We start from the raw sequence: 20,963 nt of genomic DNA, 5'->3' as shown, positions 1-20,963 counted from the left end.
CCCACAGAAGAAGGAATCACTCCCCAGGGTTGCACTCTGGGCCGTTCAGAAATCTGAACAAAAGTATTTCTTCCTCCTCCGCTCCTTCTCTGCCGCAAATCTCGTCGCCTCCGCCCGCTGCGCAGAGACGGAGAAGTCAGATCGTCTAACACGGGGCTGGAGCTTTAATTTAAAAAAAAACGTTTCCACTCTTGTGCTACACCAATACAACTCAACCAAACACCGTTCGTGCTTCATGCATTGATTTACCCTAAACAAGAATATCTCTTTGAAGTAATAGTGTGGTTAAGTGAATTTCACTTCTCTCTGGTCTTGCTTTTTGTAGCGCGATGTGAATGAATTGGTAGTGGCAAGCCACAGTGCCAGCGGCAGCAGCGTGACGCAGGCCCACGAGCGCGCTCACCCGCCGGAGGGCTCGCGCGCCCCTGGCATGAGTAGTTGGAGACCCCACGGCGTTCGGAATAAACCGGCCTTGCTACGTGGTCTGGTCGTCTCTGTTTCAACGCCTCCGTGGCATGCGCTCTACAGTTGGTGACCCGGACGTGATATCCCTCCCAGCGAAGTTGTAGAGCCATGTCCAGCAACGACCAGAACCAGCGAGCACCGCAAGCAGCCGGCAGCGAGATCGCCGGCCTGGCTATCCATTTGCCGCCGTATTGGGAACACAACCCGACCATCTGGTTCCTCCAGGCCGAGTCACAGTTCGCGCTGTCTGGCATCACCTCCCAAGAACGCAAGTTCCACTATGTCGTGAGAGCTCTGCCAGCGACTGCTGCGGAAGAGGTTGCGGACATTCTTGCCTCCTTCATACGCAACCCACCTGCAACGGCCTACGACCAGCTCAAAGCAGTGCTACTCGAACGCACAGCACCATCTGAGCGCACGTGCCTACAGCAGCTACTTTACACCGAAGAGCTTGGCGACCGCAGACCGAGCCAACTCCTACGGCGCATGACCCAACTCCTCGGCTCACGTGCCCAAGCCATGGACGGCGCATTGCTGCGCGAGCTCTTTCTGCAACGCCTGCCTGCGAACGTGCAAATGGCCATCGCAACAGCGCCATCCATGGATCTCCCTTCGCTCGCGTCCCTGGCCGACAACGTAATGGAAATAGCCAGCACAGCTTCACCTATTGCTGCTGTGACCGCGACACCAGCATCACCCGCCCCTCGCACGACGCCAGCTCCTGCCGACGAAGGTGCGTCTGCGTCGCGTGCCAGTGTCGATCACCTGTGCGAACGACTGGAGCAACTCGTTGTCGCGGCGACGAGGCGAAACAGCACAACACATTCTGCTCGCCCGTCACGCCGACGCGACCGCTCATCTTCCCGACGCCGTGATGCCGTGCGTCGACGCAGCCCTACATCAGCCCCGGGTGTATGCGTCTACCACCGCCATTTCGGCGCAGACTCTCGCCACTGCCTCTTGCCATGCTCATGGACGGGAAACGGACCCGGCAGACCGCTAGCGGCGACGAGCGGTTCTGGCCCCATTGAAGAATGTCGCCTGTTTCACATCGTCGATCGTACCACCGGACAAAAGTTTCTCGTCGACACGGGAGCGCAAGTCAGCGTCTTGCCAGCTTCACGCCACGACCGCAACTCCAGCGCACTCTTCTACCTCCAGGCAGTGAACGGCACGCACATTCCCGTGTTCGCGCAGCGATCCCTGACCTTGAACCTGGGTCTTCGCAGAACTTTTCGGTGGATTTTTGCGGTCGCGGACGTTCGCTCTGCCATCCTTGGTGCTGACTTTCTTACCAAACATGGCCTCCTAGTCGACGTCAAGCGACGGCGACTTCTCGACTCCACGACCCTCCTCTCAGTTCAAGGCGTCGTAGCGACAGCAGCTGCTGACGTAGCGCCTTCCTGCGCTACAGTTGCTGAAGAACCGTTTGCCGCCCTGCTAAAGGAGTTCCCCACCGTCACGTCACCACCCGACTGGACTCAGCCTGTGACTTACGACGTCCGTCATCATATCACCACTACCGGACCACCCGTTTTCTTTCGTCCGCGACGTCTCGCTCCCGACAGACTCAAGATCGCCCGTGCAGAGTTCGAGCACATGCTGGAACTTGGCATCGTCCGACCTTCTTCCAGCCGCTACGCATCACCCTTGAACATGGTGCCCAAGAAGAACGGTAACTGGCGACCTTGTGGCGACTACCGATTCTTGAACCTCTCCACCATCCCAGATCGGTACCCCCTTCCCAACATACAAGATTTCACCGCCAGTCTGCACGGTGCCACCATATTTTCAAAAATCGACCTTGTACGGGCGTACCACCAGATCCCCGTCGCTGAGGAGGACATATACAAGACGGCCATCACAACACTTTTCGGCCTTTTCGAGTTCCTCCGAATGCCGTTCGGCCTCAGGAACGCTGCCCAAACGTTTCAGCGTTTCATCGATACAGTGACGCGCGGACTGCCCTTCGTCTATGCTTACGTGGACGATCTGCTGGTAGCAAGTACGTCCCTAGAGGAGCATCTGCACCATCTCCGCATTCTCCTCGAACGCTTAGCTGCCCATGGCGTTGTCATCAACGCAGCGAAGAGCGAGTTCGGTGTTCCCGCCCTCGACTTTCTGGGACATCGACTGGATGCGACAGGCATTCAGCCCCTCTCCAACAAGGTCCAGGCCATTCTTGACTTCCCAACTCCAACGCCGGTCACCAAGCTTCGCCAGTTCCTGGGTCTGGTAAACTTCTACCGTCGCTTTATCAGGAACTGCGCCACTCTGCTTGAGCCTCTCGACCGCCTGCTTTCCGGGAAGCGTTCCACCACTGAATTGGACTGGACCGCAAGTGCTGAGGCAGCCTTTCATGCCATCAAACGTGCGCTGGCAAACGCCGCTCTCCTCGCTCACCCAAATCCAGGCCGTCCACTCGCGCTGATGACGGACGCCTCGAGTTCTGCTGTGGGAGCTGTCCTCCAACAGCAAGTAAATGGCGCGTGGCAGACCTTGGCCTTCTTCTCAAAACGTCTAACCCCACAGCAGACCCGGTACAGTGTCTTCGGGCGTGAACTTTTTGCAATGTATCTGGCTGTGCGTCACTTCCGACATCTTCTTGAGGGTCGTCAGTTCACCATCTTCACTGACCACAAACCCTTTACGTACGCCATCAGCCGGCCCGACAACCATTACACGCCACGAGAAGTGCGGCAGCTTGCCTACCTGTCCGAGTACACGACGGATATCAAGCATGTCAGTGGCGTTGACAACACAGCTGCGGATGTTCTAAGCCGTGTGGACGCCATTGCCTCCACTTCGCCGCTTTTAATTGCACCCGAGTAGTAGTAGTAGAAAACATTTATTGAGCTCAAATAAAATGACGGCGTCTTCTCAGACGTCGGACGGGGTGGTTCCCTGGTTTCGGGACCCATATACGGCCAGCAGCTCCTGGCCCCTGGTCGCCAGCGCGAGCTGGATCGGCAGGGCGGGGCTGGACCGTAAGGTCTCCCATCGCTCATGGGGTGGGGTAGTGGAGGGTGGAGGGGGAGTGGGGGGGATAGAGGACTTGAGTGAATTGCACTCCGTCAGGATGTGTGCGAGAGTGCCTATGCTATTTCTGCAAAATGGACAAGTGTCCTCTTCGGTTTCTGGGTAGAATTTTTTCATCAGGACTGGGTGTGTAAGTGAACCCGCCTGAATGCGCCTGATGATTGTTTGTTGTTCCCTGCTCAGGGTGCGGTGCGGCTCGGGGAAGGTGCACCGATCCTCCCTATAATCGGAGGTAATCTCTCTGTACGTGAGCACCGGGTTGGTGGTGTCGGTGTCCTGCCCTGCCCGGAGGGTCATCGCTCGGGCATGATAGTCGGCTATGACGTTGCCGGCTACCTGTGTGTGGGCAGGCACCCATACGAGCTCTACGGCTCGCTCCGGCGCCCTGTTCTTCGTTAATATCGCGCCTGCCTCTGAGGAGATCACCCCTTTCCTGTAGCCGCCGTATGCTCTTTTGGAGTCGGTGACCACCACCCTGGCACCCGGTTGGACGAGCGCCAGGGCTATGGCCACTTCCTCTGCTGTCGCTGACTCTCTGGTGTTGACTGCAGCGCTGTTTATCAACCGTTCCCCGTCGGTTACCACCGCTGCTGCTTTGCTGCTGCCCTTGACGAGGGACGCATCCACGTATAGGACTCCCTCAATCCGCTGCATTTTGGCATTAACCGCCTGAGCTCTGGCTTCTCTCCTGCCATCATTTTTCCCCGGCGTCATGTTCCGCGGTAAGGGCTTGGTGGTGATTGTCGTCATCCATTCAGTTGGGATGGACCTCTTGATTGTTGCTCTTTTCTTGCGCCACCCTATCTTATCCAGCACCGCGCGGCCATGATTTGTCTGGCTCAGGCGGAGTCGCTGGTTAGACAGGTGGGCTTCTATGAGTTCGTCGAGTGTGTTGTGTGCCCCCATGGCTTGAAGGCGCTGGGTCGACGAATAGATGGGTAGGCCGAGGGCTTGGTTGGTGGCCTTTCTGATCATGGTCTCAACTGTGTTTTTTTGCGTCTTGTTGAGATTAAGATACGGGGCCGAATATGTTATCCTGGATGTAATGAATGTCTGCACGAGTCTGAGGGCGTCGTCTTCCTTCAGTCCTCTGTTTCGAGTTGAAACCCTTCTCAGCATGGCTAGGATCTTCTCCGCGCTGGTCTTGATCTTGTCGACGGCGGCGTCTGCTTTGCCATTGTCTTGTATTAGGAGACCGAGGATTCTACATGTGTCTGTCGGCTTGACTTTGGTGCCGTCAATTTGGATGTGGATGTCTGGTGGGGGCTGCTTGCGGGGCTTCCCTGGTTGGATTACGAGGAGTTCCGACTTCTGTGGCGCGCAACTGAGTCCACAGGTCTTCACGTACTCGTGCACTGTGAGTGCTGCCGCCTGAAGGGTCTCCTCCATCCAGCCGTCGGAACCCGCTCGCTCCGTCCATATAGTAATATCGTCCGCGTAGAACGCGTGTCCGATTCCCTCGATTTGGTCTAGCAGACGTGGCAGTGGCAGTAAGGCCAGATTGAACAGGAGTGGTGATAACACTGCTCCCTGTGGGGTTCCCCGCTCCCCCAATTCAATGGGCTCCGACCGCTCTTCACCCACTGAGATTCGTGCCTTACGGGAGGACAGAAAGTCTTTCACATATCCAAAAGTGCGCTGCCCGCACATCGTCTCATTGAGGTTAGTGAGTATAATAGCATGAGTGACATTGTCGAATGCCCCTTTGAGGTCTAGGGCGAGGATTGCCCTGGGGCTGTTTCGCGTTGCTCTTTTGATCACCAGCTCTTGAAGTTGTAGCATGACGTCCTGTGTTGATAGATGCTTGCGGAACCCGAACATCCTCTTCGGAAGTTGGTCGGTAATCTCAAGGTGTTCCTGAAGGCGATGTAGAACCATACGCTCCATCACATTGCCAACACAGGAGGTCAGCGATATTGGCCTCATGTTTTCGATCGCGGGGGCCTTGCCCGGTTTGGGAATGAATCGCAACTCAGCCTCTTTCCACTCCGGCGGGAGGTGTGAGGTTTCCCAAGCCTTGTTTATGTGTTCGAGCAGGGATTGTGCCGTCCTACCACTCATATTGGCGAGAAACCTGTAGGTGATGGCGTCTCCCCCCGGAGCGCTTTTCATGTTGCTCTTGTCAATTGCTGTCCACAACTCGGAGATTGTGAACGGCCTGTCGAGGTCTTCATTGCTGGGTCCTGTGTATTCTCGCGGGGTCGGGTGTTGCCCTCGCTCCATTTGAAGATAGTGGTCTTCTAGGGCCGTCATAAGCCGGTCGCCGTCTCCGTCGTACGTGTTTAAAACCTTCGTCAGCAACCGGTTGTTTGCTGTCTTGCTGCCTGCGGGGTCTATGAGATGCCTCAGCAGTTTCCATGTCTTGCTCACGGACAACTGCCCCTGAAGGCCGTCGCATACCTGCAGCCAGTTCTCTTTGCTGAGCTTAGCCACGTACTCCGAAATTTCGTTGTTGAGCTCGGCTATGCGACGCGCGAGCTTCCTGTTGCGCCTTTGCCTCTTCCAGCGCTTTGTGAGCGAATGCCGGGCCGCCCACATGTGAGCGAGCCTGCTGTCGACGAAAGGTACCTTCGTTGTAGTTGCAATTTTTTTGGTAAATTTGTCGAGGATCTTCTTCTGGTTATCGGCCCATGTCTTGTACGAGGTATCTTGAGGCTCCCCTTCATCCGCGCCCTCGCCGTCTTGTTGTGTGTATGCACGCATCTTATCCCAGTCCGTCATGCGAGCTGTTCCCAGCTTGGCCCGGAAGTCTGGGCCCCGTATGGTGAGTGTGATGATGGTGTGGTCAGAGCCCAAATACTCGTCCTCACACTTCCACGAGATATCCAGCGTTCCGCTGAGCCATGACAGATCTGGTGTTGTATCTCTGGAGACGCTGTTGCCTCTTCTTGTGGGTACTCCGGGATCGTTGAGTAGAGAAACGTCCAGGTCTTCCATAGTCTTGATCAAAGCCTTTCCCCTTTTGGATTGAAATTTGTATCCCCATAGGGTGTGTGGCGCGTTGAAATCGCCCAAAATCAAGAGTGGCCTGTTGCCGGCCAATTTCTTCGCGTCCATCACAACTTGATCGAATTCATATTGTCTTTGCGATGGTCTGCAGTAGACGCTCATGACGAAAATATTACTTTTGTTGCCAATTTCCTTTGCGTGTATTTCTACCAGCGTGTGCTCACACCCTGCCTGTGCAGTAAGGTGTTGAGTAGCTGCTTTGCGATTCTCCACTAGGATCGCCGTACCCATTTTGGTTGGGTCGGTGTACGCAACGTATCCCGGAACTTTTGGGACTCCCCTTGTCTCTTGTAACGCAAGAATGGCCGGCCTAGTTTCAACCTGATTCATGTAAAGTGCCAATTCCGTGTCTTTAAATCTAATTCCTCTGCAGTTCCGTTGAAAAATGGTCGTGGGCTCTTTGCGGCCCATTTTCTTAGTGCTGTTGTTACTTGGGGCCATTGTCCTCGTTGGCGGATGTCTCTAGCCGTCCCCTTCTCTTTGAGATGGCCTCCTTGATCCTACTCGTTCGTTCCTTCTTTAACAATGTGGATTTCATCCTGACCTCGATGGCCGCCACTCGTGCCGCATACTTCACGTGTTTGGTCTCGAGCGTGTTAACTCGATCTTCCATGCGTTTCAGCGCCGCTAGAATGATCGTTTCGCCATACGATAGTTCCTTCTGTTCCTCAACAGGTGGCTGCGTAGACGGTTCGCTAGTCTGTGCCTCTTCAGCCTCCATGGCTTCCTGCTTCTGCGGTGCCTGTGTTTGGCTAGGAGTCGGAGGGGGTGACCTCCTACGGGGCATTTTCCGCGGGGCATCCGCAGCTCCGTTTATTTCTGCCAGGTCCTTTACCATCCCCTGGTCTGCCTTAGCAACTAATTGATCTATTTTCCTCATGAGCCCCTTTATTTGGGCGTTCTGTTCTAATATCTGAGCGTTCTGCTTTGCAATGATCTTTTTAAGCCCCGCAATTTCTGCACTTTCCTTAGTTGTAGTCTGAGAGGAGGAGGAGAAAGGGTTTAGGGGGGGGAACTCCGAATCGAGCGATTTGGGAGACCCACTGGCCCAGCCCACCTTTTTGGTTGCTGATCCTTGTTCTCCAGGCCGTCCCCATGACCTCGAACGATGTCCCCGTGCCGACGCCTCGCCGTCCTTGAGCTCGCTCCGCCGCCTCGAACTGCTCCGCCCGGCGGACGCCCCTCTTCCCACCGTCTCCCAGCGGCGGTTGCCGCTCTGCGCCATCTTTGAGCAGGAGCGCCCCTGCCGGCCGCTGCCGCCGCCACGCACCCGTGATTGCGATCGGGAGCGGCTGCGCCGGCGACCATCGGCGCTCCTTGTTGGCGCCCTTGATCTCGAACCGTCGCTTCGTTGGGGTCCGCCTGCAGGACCTCTACGCTCGCGGCTTCGTCCTCGTTCTTGTCGTCTTTGGTGCTTTCTTTCCCACTGGCGTTGCCGGACGACGAAAGGAGTCTTGAAACGCGCTTTGCAATTTCTGTCCGCCGTGATGTGGTTGCCGCCGCAAAGGCCGCACTTGGGCTCACACGCGTGATCGTCGGTGGGCTTGGCGGTTCCGCACCCTCGACAGATTGTGTTGCTAGGGTCTGGGAACACGTCCCTTCTATGCCCCAACCGGCCGCAGGCTTGACCTGCTTCAATCTGCTTTCTATATAATGTGCACTCCGTGAGGAGGTTGCTGTACCTGACATATCTTGGAACTTTCCGGCAAACGCGATGACCACCGACCGAGATCGCACGATGCGATTTGCTTGTAATGCCGTGGGGTTATAGTCCTGCACTACTTGCTGTTGGATGTCCATGGCCGTGTCCTCGAGAGGAATGCCCCGAATCACGCCTTTAACGGTTCCATACGGTGCCGCCTCGTATGTACTGACCTCATATGCAGTTCCCCTGACTTCGATGCGCTCGACCGCCGCGTAACGGTCAGCGTTCTCCCGCCGGGGGGTGCTTATTACGAGAATGTTCTGGTGCCCGTTGGGGCAGACGACGTCCTCTCTTGCTTCTTTTGCTGCGAATTGCACCCGACCTCCGCCGGTTGGCTGCTGACCAAGCAGACGACAAGGAGCTGCTGCGTCTTCGCACATCCCCAACTGCGCTCCAGCTCGAAGACGTGACACTCGACGGACAGCAGCTCGTTTGCGACTTGTCGACCGGAAAGCCACGACCATTCGTACACAGAACCTGCCGTCGCGAGCTCTTCGACGCCCTGCACAACATGGCCCATCCTGGGATTCGTGCCACGCAGAAACTCATCGCGGCTCCTTTTGTCTGGCCTCGAATGAACGCTGATGTTCGCGACTGGGTTCGCGCGTGTGCACCATGCCAATGAGCAAAGGTTCACCGGTACCCAGTTCCGCCGGCAAAGACGTTCCTACAACCTGATGAGCGCTTCGCCGTTGTAAACATCGACCTCGTCAGTCCCTTGCCCCCTTGCCAAGGCTACCGCTACCTACTGACTTGTGTGGACCGATTCACACGCTGGCCTGAAGCCACACCGCTACCCGACATCTCCGCGCCCACAGTAGCGTCAGCATTCGTGTCGACGTGGGTAGCGCGCTTCGGATGCCCATCATCCATCGTTACCGACCGCGGACGGCAGTTCGAGTCGGCTTTGTTCGCCGAGCTCCTTCACCTCCTCGGGACGACTCGTTTGCGCACGGTAGCGTACCGGCCACAAACAAATGGACACGTCGAGTGCTTTCACCGCCAACTTAAGGCCGCGCTCACTGCACACGACTGCGCTTGCGCCTCACACTTCTGGGCATACGCACCGCCTTCAAAACTGACCTGACGTGTTCTTCGGCTGAACTCGTTTTTGGAACCCAGCTTCGACTACCAGCCGGCCTGTTCAAGGTACCATCCCATGCATCTTCCGCCGCGGACTACGTGAAATCTCTGAGATTGATCCTCGCGGACCTTCGACCGCAGCCTACACGGGAACGAAAACCCAGAGGACCTTATGTGCTTCCAGACCTTGAACAGGCAACACATGTGTTTGTGCGGTACGGACCCGTGCGCAGCCCTTTGCAACCACACTACGTTGGCCCTTTCCCAGTGGTAGAACGACACTCGTCAACATATGTCATCGGCATCAATGGCTCTCACGACAACATAGCCCTAGAGTGCCTGAAGCCGGCATACGTCACTGCCGCCGACATCAACCCTACGAGTCTTCCCACTGTGGCTGCACACCACCGTCACCATCATGTACGTTGGGTTCATCAGAGCGTCGAACCAGCTCCTCTCTTGGGGGGGAGCCCTGTAGTGGCAAGCCACAGTGCCAGCGGCAGCAGCGTGACGCAGGCCCACGAGCGCGCTCACCCGCCGGAGGGCTCGCGCGCCCCTGGCATCAGTAGTTAGAGACCCCACGGCGTTCGGAATAAACCGGCCTTGTTACGTGGTCTGGTCGTCTCTGTTTCAACGCCTCCGTGGCATGCGCTCTATTTAAATGACGTCGCATGGGTAATCGTTCTGGGTGCCGTTTACAGCTTTGCTTTCCAACCACATTCACCCTGTGGATTGGTGCGATTTTTTATGTTGGTAAAATGGTTTGTTCTAGGATGGTCACATTTAGTATAGAGCCTCTATAACATTCTAAAGGAGGCTTAGGTATTAGAACTTACATGAAATATTGCTGAGAAAATTTTAAAACTTCGCACAGCTGTGTGTATACACGTCTATCACGACACAAAGATTACACATATATATATGAGACATTGTGCTTGAGGGAAGCCTTTAAAATAATAAAAAAAGACTTTCGGGGGCAAATTTCTTTCCTTTTTCGAAGTGCTCAGGGGCCGTGGCGGACGCAGTAAAATGAGTTGTAATTACTCTTTATGGTAACAATAATTGTTTCGGATTAATAACTTCTTAGTAATTGCTGTTAGGCGTGTAATTTCATGTCCGACCTGTGGAAGATCATCACTCAAATCGATAACCCACGTTACATTTGCGAAAATGTAATTGCCCGCCGAACCATGGGGTATGCACAGGTGCTCAAAAATATTACGGAGCATGGGAGTGGGGTCCGGAGCGGTCAAAACTGCATGCCAGCGCGATCTATGCGTAGATTCGCCGCAGATAGCGAGAGTGCGTGGCCAGATCTGGCTGGCCCCTGTCAACGTTTTTGCGCTAGCCTGTCACCGGCTCAGCCGGCTTGTTCCTGCATGGCTGCTTTACGAGACGTTTCCGCACAAATTACCCTTGACTCCTCTCTTGTTATCCTTGTGGCAATAACCTCTTCTCCGCGTTCCGCGTCGCATTAAACGGAATTGGTTCTTGTATCAACATCATGGAGAAGTTGTACGCCGACGGACCTGCTGGCCTCACGCTATCCCGAATCGATGAGGACGTTGTCATGTGCACAACGCGGTGTGCGCTCTCCCTACGTTTTCTCGGCGTGATAGACGTGGACGGCCGCGTATCTTTCAGCTCCATCTCAGACAAGTTCCTGTGCTCGCGCGTAGTCTTCTTGAAGATGCTCTCAAGGCTTTGCGTTTCACGTGGCTCAACCTTAAATGTGGGGCCCCGGACCGATGGCGTGATAACCTTCGAGGTTGATGTAAGTCAGCGCACTTCAGAGGGGTCACTTCTATGCGTTGCCGGCCGAACGTCGTTGAACACAGTAATCCATGCGCCAACGGTTAATGGTCCAAAATATGGTTTCCCGGTAAGCATATGCGTAGAGTAGTATCCCTCAACCTCATCATCGTCCAGAAGCTGTATAATTTTCTCTTCAACTTCATAAAGTGCATTGTCCTTACTTTCCAAGAGGTGAATGGCCTCTAGAAGGTCGTGAGGAGTAGCTGAGACGGCTTCAATACGATCCGTTTCTGCCTTTAGCATTCTAGTACTTGCGGCGCGAAGACTCCGTTGAAGCTTATCGATGGCACGCATTCCGTAGGTCGTCACTGCCAGCCATGCTGACCTCCGTCTGAGGGCGGGGCTAACCAGCGTAGTAGCAGTCAAAGGAGTGGGGTTCTACGAACGTGAAGCCGGAGGGGACGTCGGTGGTCTTCTTCGCCACACGTGTTCATTCTCCCGGGCTTAACGGTGCCAAAATGTTAACGGAAGAATGACCGAAGCGAGACCGAAGCCATGGCTGCCCGTTACAGGGATCACCACGTTACTGACACGGTCTATGTACATGATGATGATGATGATTACTGAAGCACACCCATCGGGAGATTCAACAACAGGAATAAGCAAAGGGTACAGCGAACGTCTCAAAATGGGAAACGCAAAGCAAGCAGACTTACAGGCACAACACATACAGACCGGCTGCCACCGGTGACACCCATTTCCGAAAAAAAACAATGAAGAACTAAACAGTAAGGAATACCAGTCGCACTTCACAAGTCCACAGAATCCCTTGGACCACAATCGCCAGCAATACAACCACTAGCAAGAATATCTATTTGCAGTAACCACCATAGTACCAGGTGAAAGCTATCGAAATGTGGGTCACCTGCAGAGGTGAAACGTTTTCGTGTATATGACCAAAGTCACAGTATGCCACAGCAGAATCGATGACGGGAGACAAGTAGTGAATAAGAGAGTGTTATAGCCAACTAAATTGTCTAACAAGCGGCACGCTGGGGTTAAAATAGCGGCAATGCCGTGTTTCCAGTCGGCAACCCCACCAAGAGTGGCCGCCTACAGCAGCGATCGTCTGACCTCCCAACTATATTGAGAGGGGGGAGCCGTAAAGGAAAGACAGCTACCATGCGGAGCTAAAAAGTGAAGAAAGAAAAAAAACGAAAAGAGGTGGTAACGAGGGGTGGTCGACACGTGTTGACTGTGTGATGAAAACAGAAAAAGAATTTGTGTAATTTGTTTAGGCGCCCAGCAAACTGGTCAGTTTTTCGAAACTCTCATTATTTTATCATCAAATTCCCATCAAACACTTTCATTTTATTTCCAGTATTTTGGTTAGCTCTAACAACCGCTGAGGTAAAGCAGGATTTTTTTTATGCGGTGACTTCCTTGTGCACGGGCTACGCTCGTAGCTTCTTCTTATTCTTTCTTTTTATTCAGTCTTGTTTATTTTATATTTATCATTAACTTGCACCTGACGCTCGCCGAAAATTGTTTTTTTCCACTGCGCAGAACGTTCGTGCCTTGCAGACGACTAAGAACGGCACTTTGCAAAAAAACACCATCTTCCCGTAGGGGAACCCTGAGTAGTATGCGAAGCAGGCATGGGGTCTATTCAACTGCCCATTAGTTTCAAAGACGATAGTCTTTCTTGGGGTTCTTAAACCCAGATATTTTGGTCTGTCTGTATGTCTGCCTCTCAGTCCGTCTCTCTATCTGTAACTCGATTGAGCCACCCGACCAATGTAAAATGCTTATGGCGCAACAGTTTTATATACTCACAGCCAATTGTAAACGTCTTAGCCCGGTTTATATGTTCATATGTTCAACTTTGCTGAAGAAAAACATCACATTCCGCATATATAGTACAGACAATTATACCAGAAGGGATATTTCCAGTGTTCCTTTATTAAAAAGTTCCCGGTTTTTTGGTTTTTTTGATAGGAAATGATATTCTGCATCTACTCACAAACCCGCCGCCTGCTGGTCTGTTGCTCGCGTAACCTCCTGGCGGCATATGGGAAATCACGCCGCAACAGCAAATAAACGTTCCACTAGCTAGGTTTCACGTTCTTCTTGGAACGCACGCGGAGCATGGCAGCAAGGTTCTATAAACCTTGATATCGGCCGCCTCGATTCACGCGGGTCTCCGCCGTACTGCAGCGCTGGCATCGAGGAACCCCGCCTGTAGCTTTGGAACGCGGTCAATTAAAATCGCTTCGAGAAACCCCTTAGTGTGTTTACCTTGGGATGCGCGCAACGGAACAGAAACAGCATGAGAGGTGAGCGGGAAAGCAAAGATGGGCATTTTCTTGGCAATGTGTACAAAGACTATCGTCTTTTGACGACATTTGCAACGAAAGGAGCAGATACGCGGTCAATTTTCAGTTCGTCCTTTCCGTGAGTTTGAGTTACATAGCTACCGTTATATTTACCGTTTGGTTCTCATGGTAACTACACACTTTCCACTTACCGGTACTACGAAATGGGAACTTCCGTTGACCCCTTGGCTGTTTCGCATACTACTCAAGTTTCCCCTACGGGAAGATGGTGTAATTTTATTGGAGGGGGTTGGGTGGTGTTAGAGTGGAGAGGCATTAGCGAGAGAGAGAGAGAGAGAGAGAGAGAGAGAGAGACATTGTACGTGATATGAGTTTGTCTTGATATAGCATCATCATCATTATGTTCAACGTACGTGACGTCGAGCCGTGGTTGGCGTTCTGCTTTGATTACGACCGACTTGTGGTTTGTGAAATCCTACGTCAAGAGCTGTTGTAAGGGATGAACCCTAAAGTTGCTAAAGATGAGGTCGATGCACGTTCTCCAGATAGTTGTGGGCTGCTTGTAATCACAGCCCGCCGAGACTCACCGACGCACGCCGCTGCCGACGACGATGAAACATAGGAGGTGCGCTAAGCGTGCTCGTCTCGTGCCGGCCCAGGAAGACACCGGCAACACTTTCGGTCCAGGGCTCTTAAAGGGGAAGCGTGCTCGTCTCGTGCCGACCCAGGAAGACACCGGTAACACTGTCGCTCCAGGAGCCATTGAAGTGTAAGACACCACCGGGCGTTAAGCAAGCCGAGCATACGCAGTGGGGGTTGGACGGCGGAACAACAACAACGACCAGAAAGGGACATAGCTCCGACCATGAGATGCTTCGAACCTAAACCTGATTTCATTTGGTGCTTTGCTTTTGCGTTTCATTTTTTCTTTTTGTTTCCTCTCCTAGCGGTCCAGATAAATGTAATCATATAGCTCAGGTAAATTCTCTCTATATGTTCGTCAGATTGCAAGCTTTGGCCATTCAGCTGACATTGTTCTAAAGCTTTTGAATACACCTCTCACCGTGTTCTGATATATATTTTGTTGTAAAGGCCCGAACACAGTCGCGTTCTGGTTATTGAGGAATTCGACAACTCACCTGTACAGACCGATAGGACCAACCCAAACGGTGCAACGATATCGCCCCTTGTCTTGAAACGGAAAGAAAACCCTTGTTGCGCCCCCCTCAAAATGATACATCGCCCCCTCGGCCTCGTATATTTACCTGTCACTTGACGTTGCAGAAGGCAGTGGCCATTGCCAAGTCCACCGCGGCTCATCGCACCAAACCATGATTCCCTATAATAACAGACATTGAACCCGCATGCCGGCTATATCAAACTGGAGTTGAACCATCAGTGGCTGCCCATCCCAAGAAATCTTTCTGGCGACATCAAGATATCGATTGTATGCGCCTGAATTCCGTTAGGCTTTCTTTGGAACCAGATTGCATGTGTTGCCGCCTGGGACCTACACATTAGTGCATACCCAGTGTTTGAAAGAAAACCGTGGGCTTCCCAGAACCTTCAACCTACACTACAGCTCCCATAGATATCACATAAAACTGAATACTTTCCCACGACACAAAAATAAAACGAATCTGTCCTCCTCAGCACCGCTCACTATCACACCACGAAGCACATGTGCCAGGAAAACTACAAGCAGTAACATTTTAAAATAACCTTATCCCCTGAAATATCTCAAAATCTCTTCCCACCTTACTGATCGCAATACAATGCACCTCTTAAGACGTATCTGCTCGTATGTTCCTGCCCAAATAATACCAACCTTCCATGGCATTCCCAAGGGGGAAGTCAGCGCTACCCAGCTCGGTGACGGAAGTTCAAGAAGACCTCGGGCCACGTGCGCAGGATTCGGAGTGGGCTCAGCACCTCTGCAACATAAGTGGGTCGCGTTATCAGGAGATTGAACTCGTTGCGAAGTCGAAAGCCAAAGCCTACCCTACAAATATATGTACATGCTTTGAGTCCGGAATGCAATGACACCTTAATCCAGTTGACGCCGGCTCCATAACGTGAGGGGCCGGGGTTCCATTGCGACGACAGGGAGCATTTTTCGCCTTTCTAACTTACTGTGCCATAATATTTCCTTGCCCTTGCTAAGCGTGTACCCCGCGCACCTTGGGCGTGAATCAGTTGTAAGGTTGGCGGTTTCACGGCGTGAACGTGAAAAGCCGGGTTTCGTTGTCAAGTCTTCAAGAACCACTTTTTACTCTATGCGCCCAATCTGAGCCCCTGCGGCCGGACTCCTCGTCGCCTCGGCATATCCCCACACTTAGGTGTTTTTTTTTGTGCGTTGACCCTATATTGCGCGGCCTAAACACTTCCTCTATTAAAAGGAAAGTGTTTTCTGTTTCTACAGAGCGCGGGTCTAACACGCTGCGAGGGTCTGTACTTATATTTGAACGGTTTGATCATACAAATGCATACAATGCCAGTTGAAGGACGGTTATTCACAAGCGATCTGCGCCCTTGCACTGCATCCTGCATGCCTATCCTTGGTGAGCGTACAAAAAAATACAAACAATAGTGAAGCGTTGCAGAGTGATACGTAGGCAGGATTGTAAACGACTATAGCTAGAAATTTAGATGATTATGCAACTTACTATTAAAAAAGACATTCATCGAACGCTACCGAACACATTGGCGCATAGTAACTATAAACACGGTGCGGCAGTTATTAACAAATTAATGTTTTGGCGACGCGTCTTTTCGGAAAACTTGTTTTATTGTTAGTTCATCTGCAGTCGACAGTGTTCCAAATGTTTATAAAAGAGGTAAGAACATGAAATATTTGTGCGAACGCTGCTCCCTGAAGAGGAAGGGGTGCTGCCGAAGCACTGTTTCAGATGTTTGTGACGTTATTTGGCGAAACTTGATTTGTCTTCAGAACATTTATTGTTAAACTACCGTCTGTAAAACAATTATCATAGTTAACGATAAAATACCCCATTTCGTTCCACAATTTCGTTCCACTTCTGGCAAGTACAGGTATAGGCACCGCCCTCACTACAAACTACTCCGTCAGTGAGAGATGAGTTCTTCGGGAATTTGTGCAAGCCCACGCATATTTTTTACGGATTAAAACAAAATATCCCTAAAACCTAATAATAAACAGGCAACGTTATTCAGTGTATTGCAAAAATTGTTTTCCTTGGCCAAATGACTGCAAACCTACATTACGTATTATATTTTAAATTAAATAACAAATCAAATGTTTAGGCTAGTCCTTTGATACACAAAGTTTTAGCCTTCTGACGTTTTGCGAATTGCAATACTTTTCCCAAAGGGTATACAAACGGAGGGTAAGTGCGGTTAGAATGTGTTACATCTTTGGGTAGAAGAAAGCGGACCCAGGAACTAGATCGCTTCATTTAGAAAGATACATACAACCTAAGGTGAGGTAAAGCGATACGCCTTCTTTTACCCCAATCGCATAGCAAATCACTTTGTGCATACCAGCTATGCCCAGGCTATGGTTTGGCGGCTTAAAATCGAAGACAAGTTACAGTGCGCTAAGTCGATAGCGATACGGGGTTAACCGAAGAGACCACATACAGAAAAAAGCCTGAGCAGGTAAACTGGTGTGACATACAAGTTGCCGAATTATCCCTCTTTGGGAGAACGCTAGTAGTCTGTCGTCAATAGAAATACGCATTTCGAGGCTTTTCAGCCAGGTGCACAACGCCACCATGCTTTTCGTTTTGGTCTAGCCAAGGTCGCCAGATTGGGTGATGTGGTACCATCTCGCTATCTTGTACCGATGCGGGAAGAACGACAGAGGGTGCAATTATATACCGCGTTTTCTTATCGTCAAGAAGCAAACGTGCGAAGATGACGGTTTCTGGAGTAGTGGTATGATTTCATTAAACAAATCTGTAAAGAAAATGTATCCATTACGGACGCCCCGTGCTGTCTTAACTGAAACCTATATTTTCTCGGAGCTCTTCCTATCCATGCTTCAAACTTCGTCTCGCCAAGCCGACCGCAACAGTACGCTAAATATGGAAATCGGAGTCGAAGCTGCGTCCGCTTTTCTCTGTCTGTATCCTCTTCCTTTGCAGAGTGCGCGAATAATGTCAAAATACAAATTAGCGCATAAATGAGCACCCACGATGGCCTTCGACCTGTAGTAGGGCTACAAGCAAGAAATGTGCAGCACACATTATACGGGATAATGCGAAGGGGTGCAATCTAAATGGAGATATTTTTTTTCTAATGAGTGGTTGAAGATGTCTGATGTAGCATCCTTTTGTCTTCTTGTCCTACGCTGATGCCGTTTACAGAGATTTACCTTTATGGGTGGGTGTCGCACAATACATATGCTGAAGGCCCAGTGTGCCCGCTACTGCAACAACCAATCGGAACGCGAAAGAATAATTGGAGTCCTTTCATCGCTGGAACACAAAAATTAGGCTGATGACGTGCTTTAAAAACGTGTTTGTTCGGGAAAAAATGAACTCATCCATCTGGAAAACACACCTGAAGTCGCGGTATTAGATAAAGTTTAGGTGCAAATCAGAACAAGTTCTAGGACCCGTCTCTCTTGTCACGTTTCTAGTTGATCCAAAAAATAAAAATTGGCCTTCATTTTATGAAAAATCCCCATTATCAATCTAATTTCGTCCCCAGAAGGACAAGGACAACTACCTATGACCTCTGCATGCTTCGTTCTTGCACTTCCGGGGTGATTTTCTTCCTCCCGAATATTCTTCCTTCGTCCCTTCACCAAGTTGTTCTACGCCATATCGTAGTCACGCTTCTGGGTAGCTTTTCTCTTATCGTAGTAGTCCAATGGTTGTTAATTGTCCCTTTATTGCAATTTCATGGTTGCTTTTTTCAGGGTCGAAGCTCTTTCGGTCCTCTGGCTGTCGGCGTCTCATGTCTTCTCATAGCTGTTGCCTCATGTAATCTAGGTTCTAGAACACCGGGACACTCGTTCACGCCTCGCGCTAGAACATAACGCGTGCAAATAAAAATCACCCAGGCACGTCCTTACGGCTAGCCCTGGATTGCTTCGTAATGCACAATAAAAACACCTTGATTCTCGTTCACGTCTGCGCTTCGACGATTCTTGCTTCACATACTCGATAGTTTTACAGCAAAGCTGCATGCCTCTACTCCCCAACGGGCTCCTCTCCATTTGCAAAGACACCAAGGTTCGAAGAACATACTTATACACTGCATGCTACGTACTGCCCAGGTTTCACGTTAAGAGGATTGGTCCGGGATTTTTTTTTTCCTAATTTGAGTTATTCGAGTTTTCTTCTCTATCCTGGACGCTCGATGCTGTCCCTGACTGTTTCGGCTGTAATGTTTGCTACATACGTAGTTTCCCCAAACTACTTTTGTTTTCCAGCCACGAAGTTTCTGCCCTAACGTCGTCTCCTGAGCTAAGCAAAGTGTTATACTTTTATTTTCAGTCGCACTGGTAGTTTACACTTCATCATTTCGGGGTGCATACACCGTGAACCCTATATTCTTCACCAGATCACAATAATGAAGAAGCTTCCCCCTCACCTTCCCCCACACATGTCTAGTCCACTGGGTTAGGTAATTTTCCTGGTCCGGGTAAGCATTGGTAACTTCTACGGGGTGATTAAAAAATTTGGTTTGGTTGATAGTCGCGCCATTTATGAAGAAAAGGGATATTTAGCATGCGCATTTATCATTGCTTTATATTCATTCATATTTACCCCTAGCCCTGTAGCCAGGCTTTCTGGTGAATGATTCTTACGCAGTATTTCAGGTGTTCTGCAGACTCACCGATGAAGATAATTTTCAGGAAACCTAAATGGCTATTCGATTACGTGTTCATTTGTAATCCTGTGTTGTACCAAAGCAGCTTGCTGGATCCCTTCTCCAGACACGCTGTGAACAGTTTTTAAACATAGTGTCCCCTGTTGTCGTCAACCAGGGTTCTCGTATTCTCCGGTTCCCGGATAAGGGTTCTCTGGTTGTCGTATTCCATGGCATGGCTGGGATAACGGTGGCTTACTTTTGCTTTCATGACCTACATTTCCTTTTAATTTTTTTTTCAGTAACTACAGGAGCATTTCTAGCTATGTTTGTAGGCCCTATCGTTCGGTCCGGTCTAACGTCGTTGTAGAAAAAAAGAAACGTTCAGCTACTTCATTACATCATCCTTCTTGTGCGAAATAGTACCTTCGACGTTTCACAGTCCCTACAATCTCGCCTTCCCGATAGCTAGCACCTTTTTGACTCATTCTAAGATTCCTCGGCACCACAGAGTTTCTTCAATCACGATGATGTTATGCCCACCGATACCGTTTGTTTTACTTCTGCTGGGAAGTATTGACAGCTCCCCCAATTCACGGTGATCTCCCGTATTATGGTTTAAAGTTAGAAACGTGTTGCAAGAAAGTCCCTTAATTCTGAAATATTATAGCATCTGATTCGGACCGGCCCTTTCCGCCACCACGGCTGCTCATTGTGTGATTGCCGATGTTAGGTTGCCACTGATCCTGCTACGCTGTCCTGCTTCTTCCAGGAGTGAAGGGCAAATTGGTTGTCAAAGCTTTATTTTACTTCTTCTCTGGTGGCGGTTGACTACATATTGGGTTCACCAGAAACTTAGCGGCGGAAATTGAAGTTTAGTTTGTGGACCTTCCATGATTCCATGCAATAAGGAGGTCAAAACAAAAGGGAGCATTCTTACTGGGACAGCTAAGTTACCTTTGGCAAGTGCGACACGCGAGCTACGAATACCTAGATCCAAGTCTAGTGTTTGGTATTCATAAGTCTAGTGTCTGGTATTCATGACCACAAGTTTTTTTCATTGCGACTCTAACGTTGGTTCTTTTTCACTGTTTCTACGAAAAATTTAGGTTTGTAAGCCACAATGTTTCTTTGCGGGTGCATACAAACTTGTAGAGTGCTTCTATTGCTTACCCTTAAATATAATGATCCCTTCCGGCTATTACCACGTTACATATGCCCCATGTACATATTCCGGTTTCTTTGTAATAGACGAAGGTGCTTCTCAAGACTGTGCATAATGAGTTAAAAAGGGAGAGTTAGTCCATCATCCTGGCTTTCGTAAGCTGATACGCAAACACACACAAGGTAATTACTAAAATACGTATACTAAAAAACACCCCTTTACACTACCTGGATTTAACAGCGGATGACTCACATGATACCATGCTAACGCACTTTCACCAGATTTCGACCAAGCGCGGAGTTCTGCACACTGCAGAAAAATATAATATGTGACAAACCACGTCTTGAGTAAACGCATCCCTGCCGTTTCACGTCACACATTAAACCACCTACAACTTCTAGTTTTCACGTGATGAGCTGAAGGTTACTGCTGCCCTGTGTAATATTCTAGGGAATAGATGAAGCAGCATTACATGTAGTGCAATGCTACTCCTACACGGGACACTTTTTAGACACTTCTGTACCTTTCCAGTAGAATATCATTTTCGTGCAACCTTCCACGGTCTTCCAGGGAGGCCATAGTAGAGTGGCCTCCGAAAGAGTAGAAG

The 20,963-nt window shown here is 50.7% G+C and overlaps 1 protein-coding gene across 1 annotated transcript; it reads left to right on the top strand.

Annotated features, from left to right (window-relative positions):
* The first annotated feature begins 573 nt into the window (after positions 1–573).
* LOC144148359 (uncharacterized) lies at positions 574–1,777 on the top strand. The gene is made up of 2 exons (XM_077679908.1): positions 574–1,480; positions 1,695–1,777. The coding sequence occupies exons 1-2, from the start codon at positions 574–576 to the stop codon at positions 1,775–1,777; spliced, it is 990 nt and encodes a 329-aa protein (XP_077536034.1).
* Positions 1,778–20,963: the final 19,186 nt, after the last annotated feature.

Source organism: Haemaphysalis longicornis, unplaced genomic scaffold (assembly GCF_048455015.1).
Source record: "Haemaphysalis longicornis isolate Haplotype H1 unplaced genomic scaffold, Haemaphysalis longicornis Haplotype H1 scaffold_8, whole genome shotgun sequence".
In the NCBI taxonomy this organism is placed as follows: domain Eukaryota; kingdom Metazoa; phylum Arthropoda; class Arachnida; order Ixodida; family Ixodidae; genus Haemaphysalis; species Haemaphysalis longicornis.
The sequence above is the reverse complement of the archived record's forward strand: the minus strand, read 5'-3'. Positions and strand labels throughout refer to the sequence as shown.